We start from the raw sequence: 11479 nt of genomic DNA, 5'->3' as shown, positions 1-11479 counted from the left end.
CTAGACACACAGTCAAATTAAAAACTGAAGGGACTTGTCAATTGATTTCCAACACTATTCAGAATTAACGACTGAAAAACAATAAGTGTGCGCACTTTGGACCCAGAAACCCAGAACTTCAGCTACTCTACTGTGACATATAGATTGTCTCTTTCAAGGGATTCCCTCCTTCGACCAAGTGTAACCACCACCACCGAATATAATGATCTTTTTTTTGTCAGGACTCAGGAATATAATAATCGTCTATAAAAATGGCAATGGGTCCAAATGACTACCCAAAAACTATTAGCTGCCCAGCTACATGATGCTCACCTCTGAAACCAAACCCGCATGTCACGGAAGTGTTGTCAAATTCACAAACAGTGCATATCGAACCATCGCAGCTGGGCAACTAAAAGCTTCCACTCTGGGTGAGCAGTTCTTTCGTGACTCATACTTACGGCTGTAAGTGACTTCCTTCAGGTTTATTACTGAGGTCATCCTGATGCCACCTGGCCATAAGGTATGCAGCATCACCTCAACATGCAACACGAGATAGTTTGTCGATATAAATTAGCAATCATTTTAAAACTCACCCATCAGCTAGCCGTCTGTACACGTATAGCTGAAAACAAAAAAATAGCTGACAGAAGATAAAATAGCACATGGGGACAGAGGATGACAGAAATAGACGAAGAAAACAATGGAAGATATCAGGCAAGTAGTGGTTCAGCAGTTCAGCCTCATCCAGCACCCCTGGTTTACATAATAGACACCCTCTCACCTTCATCCTCAGGTTCTCCTTCCTTCCAAGAACTCTGAATAGGAGCAGCATAAATGGACAGGAAGAGGGTGGGCATTGTTGGTGCTGGTGTGAGCGGCCTAGCAGCCTGCAAGCACGCACTCGACAAGGGGTTCAGCCCGGTGGTATTCGAAGCCGATGACACCATCGGTGGAGTGTGGGCGCATACCTTGCAGTCAACAAGGCTTCAGGCGCCGACGACATCGTTCCGGTTCTCGGACTTGGCATGGCCGGCCGGCGTGACGGCGACGTACCCAGGCCACCGTGAAGTCATGGAATACCTCAGTTCGTACGCGTGCGAGTTTGACCTCCTCAAGTGTATCAAGTTCAGTAGTCAGGTGCTTGGAGTTGAATACTTTGGTGCAACCAAGGAAGAGATTATGGAGTGGAAGCATTGGTCTGGTGACGATGGGAAGGCGTTCAGAGCTGGGAAAGATGGAGGGTGGAGCCTTAAAGTGAAGGACCTGAAAATTGGTACCGTTGAGGTATTTGCAATTCCTTGGGATATCTGTCTTGGTTCGAGCTTCAAAATATACATGCCTATACATGCACAAACATAGAGCCCAGGTGCAGGTTGCATCTAAATGGGGTATTGTGATTCAATTTTGTTTTCACTATGGTGTGCAGTGGTAGTAAATAACTATTTGGTATAGATGAGTCCTATGCATTGACTTCACGCATGTGCATAGTAACTGCTAAGAAAGGACAATCACAGAACCATATGACAATTAAAATGCTTTTTGTCGAATGGTACAGATATTTTTCATTCATTGGAAATAAAGGAACAACATCCTGAGCTAGGAAAATCTGAACTAGGACAGTCTGCTTGAACAATATGATGCATTTGCACATGCCTGGAATCACTCTGTAGGCCATGCAGACTGTAACTATGTATAAGTAACATCATGTTGCAGGTTTTTCAGGTGGATTTTCTCATACTGTGCATCGGAAGGCATAGTGGAACCCCAAATATCCCAGAATTTCCAGTGAACAAAGGGCCTGAGTTCTTCAAGGGGAAAATATTGCACTCTATGGACTACTCTTACATGGATAATGCGGATGAATTTGTTAAAGGGAAGAGTGTGACAATAATTGGGTCCGGAAAATCAGCATTTGACATTGCTGCAGAGGTTGCCAAAGTGAATGGTGAGTGCAAGAGAACTAAGACCGCACTAACTAGCAATAATCATTCAGAATATGTGTCTGACACTTCTGCCCCAATGCAGGTGCAGCTCAGCCGTGCACCATGATATATAGAACAAAACACTGGCGGGTTGACAAATTTAGTATGTGGGGAGTTAACCTTAATTACTTCTATCTTAACCGCATCTCGCAACTATTAGTTCATAAACCCGGTGAAGGATTTCTCCACTATATGTTGGCTAGTGCACTCTCTCCCTTGGTAAACAGTTATTTTCTTCTTGACTAGAGTTTTGAAAGCAGTCAACAGTCAATTTATTTTCATATGTGTGCATAGAAAGCTCATGAATCCACAATACTCCTGTTGTTTTCAGAGATGGGCAATTACAAAAGTAATTGAAACCTACCTCAAGCAAAGGATTCCTTTACAAAAACATGGGATGGTACCTGACTACAGCTTCTCCTTTGCTATGTCTTCTTGCTTGATTGCAATGCTGCCAAAAGGGTTTTATGACAGGGTTGATGATGGCAGCATTGTTCTTAAGAACTCAAAGAGGTTCAGCTTCTGCAGTGATGGGATCAACCTGGAGGATGGAGAAGAAAGCATAAAGAGTGATATTATAATTCTAGCAACAGGATTCAGAGGAGACCAGAAGCTTAGGGACATCTTCACAGCAAACTGGTGCAGAAATATAGTGGCAGGATCATCAGATACATCAGTTCCACTATACAGGTACAGGTTGGGCAATTTTTTGGGTTGGCATATTTGGGGACAATAAACAATACACTAGGGAGAACATTTTTTTCCTAAAGAACTGCACTGCGCTAAACAATTGTAACACGGAAAGGTAAGGGAAAAGGTAAGCTGATAATGAGGTTAGGAAGTAAGATATCACATTGCGAGTTCCCAAAATGGAGTCTACAGTCAAAGCAAAAATCATTCAGTACAAAATTATATACATAATGCACAGTGCACTATTGCAAGATCTTAGCAAAGTAATATATATCAAAGGATGCGCCCACTTTTCAAGTTGTTATCTGCTTTTCTATCTCTTGCTTTGGCTCAATAAAAATAACAAGCTTAATAAAATCAAACTATTAATTTAGGTGGAAGTAACATTTGCATGTTTACTTTGTGTTATGCATACTAATCTCATTTATTAAATGGATTGAATTAATTAACAGAGAATGCATCCATCCTCGAATCCCTCAGTTGGCAATAGTTGGATATTCTGAGAGCCTTACCGACATATATGTCTCAGAGAGGGTGGCTAATTGGGTAATCCATTTCATGGCTGGTGGCTTCCAAATGCCAAGCGTAAGACGCATGGAAGAGAGTGTAGCAGAGTGGACAAAGTACAAGAATCTTTACAATGGAAAGTATTTTCGACGATCTTGCATAAGCACAGTGAATATTTGGTTTAATGATTTGTTGTGCCAAGACATCGGATGCAACCCTAGAAGAAAGAAAGGATTCCTTGCTGAATGGTTCCAGCCATATGGACCTGCTGATTATGCAGGCCTTTGCTGAAGACAATAGCATATCTGTCACTAGTGTACTCATAGCAAAAGAATAAGAGACAAGAGCTGCTGCCTTAAGGGTTTCATAGATTATTTCAGCAAGTCTTTGTTTAGCAAGATTGTTGTTCGCTTTACTACAGGAAATAACTCTACAGTTTTCTGCAGTACATTTTAATTAGAGCATCTCCTAAGATGCTTTACGCTTCATTTTTTTCGAGAAAACGCAAAGGACCTTTGCGTTTCGTTCCATTATGAGCCAAAGATTACACAATTTACTTTGTTAAGAAATACTCCCTCCGTTCCAAAATATGTGTCGTGGTTTTAGTTCAAATTTGGGAGCAACAGTTTTCAACCACAAGTGGAGTAACTGCTTAGTTTATCACACAGAACAATAAATTGGGGAGCAGAAGGAAGAACACACAAATGTAGACTAGGAGCACCAAGAGATTTTCAAGGTAAACAACTGAGATTTACTCCACTGAACAAATGTACACAGATGTAGACTAGGAGCTACCCAATCGGTTCCAGCGAACAAGCAGTAGCCAATTCCTCATACACCTAATATGAAGCACAGACCAGAGCAACCAGCAGCAAGAGACTGCCTGACTGCCGAACCATGAATCCTAGTTTCTAATCTGATCTGTCGGTGGGGGCGCGCTGTTTATTGCCATTCCAGAAGTTGGATCAGGTAAGTCAAAATATAATTTCAGCCAAATGAATCGGCTGTCTCCCATGAGCCATCACAATTCAAATGATCAGGGTCAGCTACTCTGGCCGCAGGAGTCCTAATTGCAACGGATTCCACAAAGCTGTTATCAACCCCCAGGAGTCACAGCCTCAAATGGGCAGCACATATCTGATTTGAAACTCGATTTTATTGGAAGAGCACATCCTAATGAAGTTAGGCCACGGAAGCAGTAGGTGATCATGAGTAATTTCAGTCCAAAAAAACACAAGAGTCAGCGAAGCACATCGATACCATACCGTGAGATCGCAGGAGCAGCGAAGCAGGTTGGAGGCAGAGGTGGGCACGCACGCGACCCCGACTCCATGGCCGCCCATGGCCATGGACGCATTCCAAAGCTTCGTACGAAATTGACAAATGTTTCTCACCCCTGTCCGCCTCGTACGCTGCGGTCAGCCGCGAGCTCGCCCCCAAATCTGTTCCAGAAATATAAGGCTTGCGAATAAACGAGGAATGGTGCACGTCAGGTGCTCGACAAAATTGCTGAAGGGAACAAATGTTTGGGTAGCACGTACCTGCAACGCAGATTCGCCAATGTCGACGCCCGAAGTTTATCACTCGACGGATTTGGAAAATGGAAAGCGTACACACAGAAGCGGCTACAACAGATTTTGGGGTGAAAGGATAAGAGGCACAGAATGGGGAATCAAGTAACGCAATCAAACGATTTTATCATGAATCAACAGACTGCAAAGATTCAAAGACAAACTACTCCAATTTCCATTCCATTCGATTCTACAGAAGATAGCAAACAACAGCGAGATACTGCGATTACATCAACGACCACGAACCCTAGACACTCTAATCTGGCGGAGGCCTAGCCGCCGAATCCGTAGAGGGTGCGTCCCTGGCGCTTGAGGGCGTAGACGACGTCCATGGCGGTGACGGTCTTGCGGCGGGCGTGCTCCGTGTAGGTGACGGCGTCGCGGATGACGTTCTCGAGGAAGATCTTGAGCACGCCGCGGGTCTCCTCGTAGATGAGCCCCGAGATGCGCTTCACGCCGCCCCTGCGAGCCAGACGACGGATCGCCGGCTTGGTGATGCCCTGGATGTTGTCGCGGAGGACCTTCCGGTGGCGCTTGGCGCCGCCCTTGCCGAGCCCCTTTCCTCCCTTGCCGCGGCCCGACATCTTCTCGCTTCTCCCTTCTTCTCCTCGGTGAGGTTGACCTGTCTTTGTGAGGTGTAGAGCGATAAGGTGGATGGAGCAGGCTTCTGGGGCGAGGCGAATTTATAGCTGCTGGCTTTGTGGCCAGGGAGCGGCCGCGATCCGCGTGATGCGGGGTGCGATCCGTCGGATGGGGGATCGATGGAGGGGAGCGAGGTGGAGGGGTGCCGCGGATCGGTGACGTGGCGGCGGAGGTGTGTTTCTTTTCTGAGGAAGCGGGGTGCGGGAATGCGAGGAGCGTCTGCGCATCGGTGGGTCTCTGGCGGGTGGGCCCCACAGTTTTTTGATGGATTTTTTTGCACGGGGCGCGTCGCTCGCTGCCGCGAAATTCGGACGGATTTCTGGTTCGAAGGCGTAAACCCGTGTTCTTGCTAGGACAACCTAGAAAGCGTATTTCTGTGTTTTCTACGATCAATTGATATACGTGTGTTTCTTTCGCGCAAGTATATTTTTCAGCCCCAATACAAAAGTGAAAATCAAGGAGCAACTATGTACAACACTCAATATCATGACTGAAGCTCTCAATGGTAAATATCTGGGGTTACCGGCTAATGTGGGTATGGATAAATCTGATTGTTTTCAGTATCTGATTGACCGTGTCATCATGAAGATAAGTGGATGAAAAGAAAAACTTTTATCCGCGGAGGGAAGGAAATCCTCCTGAAATCTGCTATACAAGCTATCCCTATGCGATGTCCGTCTTTGAAATTCCTAAAAAAAATTGTAAGGAAATTACTGATGCGATATCTCATTTTTGGCGGGGGACAAGGATAATCAGAAGCGGATGCATTGGATGGCTTGGTGAAAAATGTGTGTACCAAAAAATCAAGGGGGCATGGGATTCCGGGATATTCATTGTTTCAACCTAGCAATGCTGGCAAAACAAGCGTGGCGTATTATTAAGAATCCAGATTCCTTATGTGCGACTGTGTTGAGAGCTAAATATTTCCCAAACGATGATTTATTAAATACAAAGCTAAAAAAGGTTCTTCTTTTACTTGGCAAAGTATTATGGCAGGGGCTAATTGTCTAAATCTTGGTTATATTTGGCGTGTTGGAAATGGTCACAACATTGATATTTGGGAAGATGCTTGGTTTCCTAGTTGTGTGAATAGAAAAGTAATCACACCAAGAGGGAGTAACTTGATCTCAAGGGTATCTGATTTAATTGATCCTGTTACTAGTAATTGGGACGAAAATCTGGTTACACGAATGTTCTGGCCAGTTGATACACAAAGGATCCTTGCAATTCCTTTATCACAACATGATATATCGGATTTTGTCGCTTGAAGCTATTCAAAGAATGGAACTTTTTCTGTTCGATCAGCCTATGCAGTGCAATGGGAACACCAACACGGGGAAAAATTAAGAAGAACCGATGATATGGGATATATGACTATCAATCCCATTTGGAGTGAGATTTGGAAATTATCTTGTCTATCGAAGGTTAAAATTTTCATTTGGCGCACACTACATGGCACCCTCCCGTGTAGAGTTAATTTGGCGAATAGACATATAAAGGTTACCCCCAATTGTCCGGCATGTTCCTTTGGATTAGAGGATACAAAGCATATATTATTTCAGCGTCAGAAAGCAATGGAGGTTTGGAAAAAACTGGGTCTAGATCAGGTCATTAAAAGAGCGTGTGAAATTGATTATGCTGGTGAGGCGGTGCTTGAATTTTTGCTTTCTATGCCTGAACGGGAGCTTACGATCTTGGGTATTCGGAATGTCCGCGAATTAATTGCAATTTCAACTTGGTATTTATGGTGGGAGAGGCGAAAACTGGTCCATAAAGAGAAAACCCAATATGCTAACCAGATCACCATGGGAATTCGTGCAATTGCGTTAAACTATGTTTTGGCTATATCATCGAAGGCTACGATGAAAAGAGGGGGTTGGGTCCAACCTCCAAGGGGGTTTGTAAAACTTAATGTTGATCATGACCGGCTCAGGTGCACGGTTGGTGCAGTTCCGAGAGATGATAAAGGAAAATTCATTGCAGGGGGGAATTGGAGAATTGGTTGGTGCACGGACGTTCTGACGGCTGAAGCTATGGCGCTTAGATATGGTCTATCTATTGCTCAAAGGGCGGGTTGCAACCGCTTAGTTATTAACTCAGATAACATGGAGGTCATCGAAACCATGAACAATGGAGGACGGTCATCTAGTACAGCGGCGACAGTGTTTGACGATTGTTATTTTTTAGCATGTGACTTTCCCATTACTAAATTTGAGCATTGTAATAGAGAAGCAAATATGGTCGCACATGAACTTGCTAAGTTAGCTAGACTTCTTCATCTTTGAACTGGTTTGAGGAGCCCTTGAGCGAAATTGTACCCTTCCTCATAAACGATGTACTTGTTATTGCAAATGAATAAAGTTTCATGTTCTTTAAAAAAATCATCTTCGACACTATCCCCTAAAAAGGACAAAGTATTTGTCATGTCCGCGAACAACGATAACGGGAGTCCATCTTTCAACGCTAGCCATAAACGTTCACTCGCAATACAAACACATTCGGACAGAATTTTTGCAAACACGACGTTATTCATTTGAGTTCGGACATAATTAACATAAAACAGACAATAATGTCCGTTCAACTAAAACCTATACAAAACTAACACGATCTTGTGTCGAAAAACCAAAGCACTTTCATTCTCTATAATCGCATTCAAATACATTGATTACATCGAGTCTTTGAAAGGTAACTCACATGCATCTTACGCTTACAGGCTTGAGTGGTGCTTCTCCCAGCACTAGATTGCTCGTGTTATGGCATGTCTTCGGCGAAATATTATGTGAAGTTTAATGAGAAATTGTTGGAGTCCTTTGATCCCTCACATGGTCTACGTCAAGGTGACTCATTTGTCCTCTTTTTCAATGGTGTAGCATAAAAAAGAAAACACACACGAGCTGTATAGTCCATTGACTACGCAACTCTTTGCAAAAACCATCCTACAACAAACAGACATCATGAAAATACTACAAATACATACTCCTCACTACACAAGATTCAGTTGACTACCCAGAACTAAATTCCTAACACCGCCACTGCCCCTTTTCATTCCTTTTTATTGTTGGCCCTTGACTACTTTGTTGAACAACGCTGGAGCAGGAGGGTTTTGAAAGGGGTTAAAATTCGTAGAAGAGCTTCAACTATTCCACATATGTTATTTGCGGATGACTCATTGTTGTTTTTTGGATCTCTGAGCTACAAGCTACAATGGTTAAAGGTTTGTTGAACACTAGCACCGCGATGACGGGTCAATTTATTAACCCCTCAAAGGATTCATCATTTTTTCTAAAAATTGCTCGGAGGTCGTGTCTGTGGAGGTTAAAAGGATCCTTGATATTATTAAAGAAATTTGCTGGCCTAGATATTTAGGTTCACCTGTGCCAAAAGGGTGTATGCATATGGAAAGCTTTAAGACTCTCCGAGCTAATCTTGTAAAGGTTAGTGGACTAGAGCAAACAATTTATGTCTACTGACAACAAGGATGTCTTAATTAAATCATTAGCCAAGACTATACACACCTATGTTATGAGTGCTTTCAGACTGCATGTTTCTGTGTGTGATGATCTCACACGTCTGATGCGACAATTTTGATGGGGGTTGAAAGGACATGGGTGTCGTCTAGAGAGTGGTGAATAGGCGTTTTAAAACAATTACGTTTTAGTCTTGAACAAATATGAAACCAGACTAGTGTTTAATTTATCAAGCACAAAACCGAAGTATACTAGGCTCAACTATGTGCACCAACAACTTATGCTAAATAAGATATACAACTATATGATAGCAAGATATATAATGTGAAGCACGAAGGCAATCATAAAGTAAGTGCATAAGTAAAAGGATCACATAAGATATAACTGAGGCACACGGAGACAATGGTGTATGCTAATCTCTGTTAGAGAGATGTGGAGGCGCAATGCTCCCCAAGCGCCACAATGACTCACCATATTCTCCTCACGCCCTCATGATGCAATGTGCCACGACTGCACTAATCGGCCCTTGAGGGGGGTCACCGAACCCATATAATTGAAGACCCTTGTGGGCGGTCATCGATCCTGTATAAATTGTTTGGGGCAATCTTCACAATTTAATTGGTGGCTTCCGAAGCATGTCCAACAATTTACACCATAATGATTGAGCTTCACGACAACACCAATCGCCTAGGGCGCCCAAGCACCCAAGAGGAACAAGCTCTAGGGTACCAAGCAACCAAAAGTAATAAGCTCCTTACTTTTCACTTCCATGAATCCTCATGGAGAACTCAAACTGATGGAACTCATCTACTACTTCACCCGTCTTGCTGGATCAAGAAGGCGATGACGTCATCGAGCTGAACGTGTGCTGAACGCGGAGGTATCGTGCGTTCGGTACTTGATCGGAAGGATCGTGAAGGTGTACGACTACATCAACCGCGTTGATAAATGCTTCCGCTTAACAGTCTACGAGGGTACGTAGACACACTCTCCCCTCTTGTAGCTATGTATCTCCATGGTTAGATTTTGCGTGTGCGTAGAATTTTTTTTATTTTTCATGCAACATTTCCCAACAAAAGAATGGTGAAAAAAGGAATAAACTTTATTTTTTGTTTGGGAACCGCCTATGATATATCTAGCATGGAAAGTATTGGGAACTACTCGGTCCTTTTAGTTGACAGGAAAAGCATGCCTCTTAAAATATTTTTATCTCTCTTTTTTTTTGCTTTGAGCTCTGGCACCTCTACAAATCCCTACTTCCCTCTGTGAAGGGCCTATCTATTTACTTTATGCAATTTTTATTTTTATTTGAGTCTCCATCTTTTCTTATAAAGCACCAACTAAGGGGCACTATGATCGTCTTGAGCATTGAATGTAGCTAATATTTGAGTGTGCTTTGTGAATGGATCAATGATTGAGGGATAGCTTTCTTTAGTGTTGATATTTTGAAAGACATGGTTGCTTGTTGATATGCTTGAGTATTGAAGTCTTCATGTCAATTATAGACTATTGCTTTGAACCATCTAAAGGTCCAAATGTCCATGCTACGAAAGAAAAAGAATATGTGATGAACATGTTAGGAAGCATTTCACATCAAAAAAATCTGTTTTTATCATTTACATACTAGAGGACGAGCAGGAATTAAGCTTGTGGGTGCTGATACGTCTCCAACGTATCTATAATTTTTTATTGTTCCATGTTGTTATATTATCTTTCTTGGATGTTTAACAATCCTTTTATAGCAATTTTATATCATTTTTTGGACTATCTATTGACATAGTGCCCAGTGCTAGTTGCTGTTTTTTGCTTGTTTTTTACTTCGCATAATATCACTACCAAAACAGAGTCCAAATGCCACGAAACTTTTTGGAGTTTTTTTGGGACCAGAAGACACCTTGGGGGCCAAGAAAGAACCAGATGGGAGGCCCTTGAGGGGCACAACCCACCAGGGCGTGCCCAGGGGGTTTTGGTCCCCACGGAGACTTCATGCACCACCTCTTCGCCCTATAAATTCCCAAATATTCCAGAAACCCTAGGAGAGACGTCGAAACACAATTCCAGCCGCCGCAAGTTCCAGAACCACGAGATCCAATCTACACCATCACAGAGGGGTTCATCATCCTCACTGGTGCCTCTGCGATGATGCGTGAATAGTCCACCATAGACCTACGGGGCCATAGGAAGTAGCTAGATGGCTTTCTCTCTCTCTTGATTCTAATACAATGGTCTCTTGGAGATATATTTGATGTAATGACTTATTGCGGTGTGTTTGTTGGGATCCGGTGAAGTTTAAGTTTATGATCAGATCTATATTCATGAAAGTTATTTGAGTTCTTTGATCTCTTTTATGCATGATTACATATAGCCTCGTATTTCTTCTTTGATCTTTGTATTAGTTGGGCCAACTAGACCAGGCTATTGTTCCCAGCTCTTGCTACCACCATGGGTTTTCTCCGCGCCGCCACCATGGTCTCCCTTTCTTCCTCATCGGACAACCTCGTCGGCGACAAGAGGATTGGGGCTCGTCTGTTTTGTTATTTTCTTAGGTTTGTTTCTATGGTGGCATCGACGAGGAGGTGGTAATTGACGTGTTACAAGTACATGGGTAATACATTGTTTTAGCCCTATCCCTTGTCCG

At 43.1% G+C, this 11479-nt stretch overlaps 2 protein-coding genes across 3 annotated transcripts; one reads left to right on the top strand and one right to left on the bottom strand.

The window, feature by feature from the left end:
• The first annotated feature begins 268 nt into the window (after positions 1-268).
• Positions 269-3653, top strand: LOC119311477 (probable flavin-containing monooxygenase 1). Of its 2 annotated transcripts, none has more exons than XM_037587109.1 (5): positions 269-1266; positions 1705-1927; positions 2008-2183; positions 2296-2654; positions 3107-3653. In XM_037587109.1, the coding sequence occupies exons 1-5, from the start codon at positions 817-819 to the stop codon at positions 3450-3452; spliced, it is 1554 nt and encodes a 517-aa protein (XP_037443006.1). In that variant the 5' UTR covers positions 269-816; the 3' UTR covers positions 3453-3653. The 2 variants fall into 2 exon arrangements, with proteins under 2 accessions (XP_037443006.1, XP_037443005.1); XM_037587108.1 differs by having other exon boundaries at positions 273-1266; positions 1696-1927.
• Positions 3654-4881: 1228 nt separating this feature from the next.
• Positions 4882-5388, bottom strand: LOC119311475 (histone H4). The gene has a single exon (XM_037587105.1). It carries the CDS (start codon positions 5314-5316, stop codon positions 5005-5007), a length of 312 nt encoding a protein of 103 aa, XP_037443002.1. The 5' UTR covers positions 5317-5388; the 3' UTR covers positions 4882-5004.
• Positions 5389-11479: the final 6091 nt, after the last annotated feature.

This window comes from Triticum dicoccoides, chromosome 5B (assembly GCF_002162155.2).
Source record: "Triticum dicoccoides isolate Atlit2015 ecotype Zavitan chromosome 5B, WEW_v2.0, whole genome shotgun sequence".
Classification (NCBI taxonomy): Eukaryota; Viridiplantae; Streptophyta; class Magnoliopsida; order Poales; family Poaceae; genus Triticum; species Triticum dicoccoides.
The sequence above is the reverse complement of the archived record's forward strand: the minus strand, read 5'-3'. Positions and strand labels throughout refer to the sequence as shown.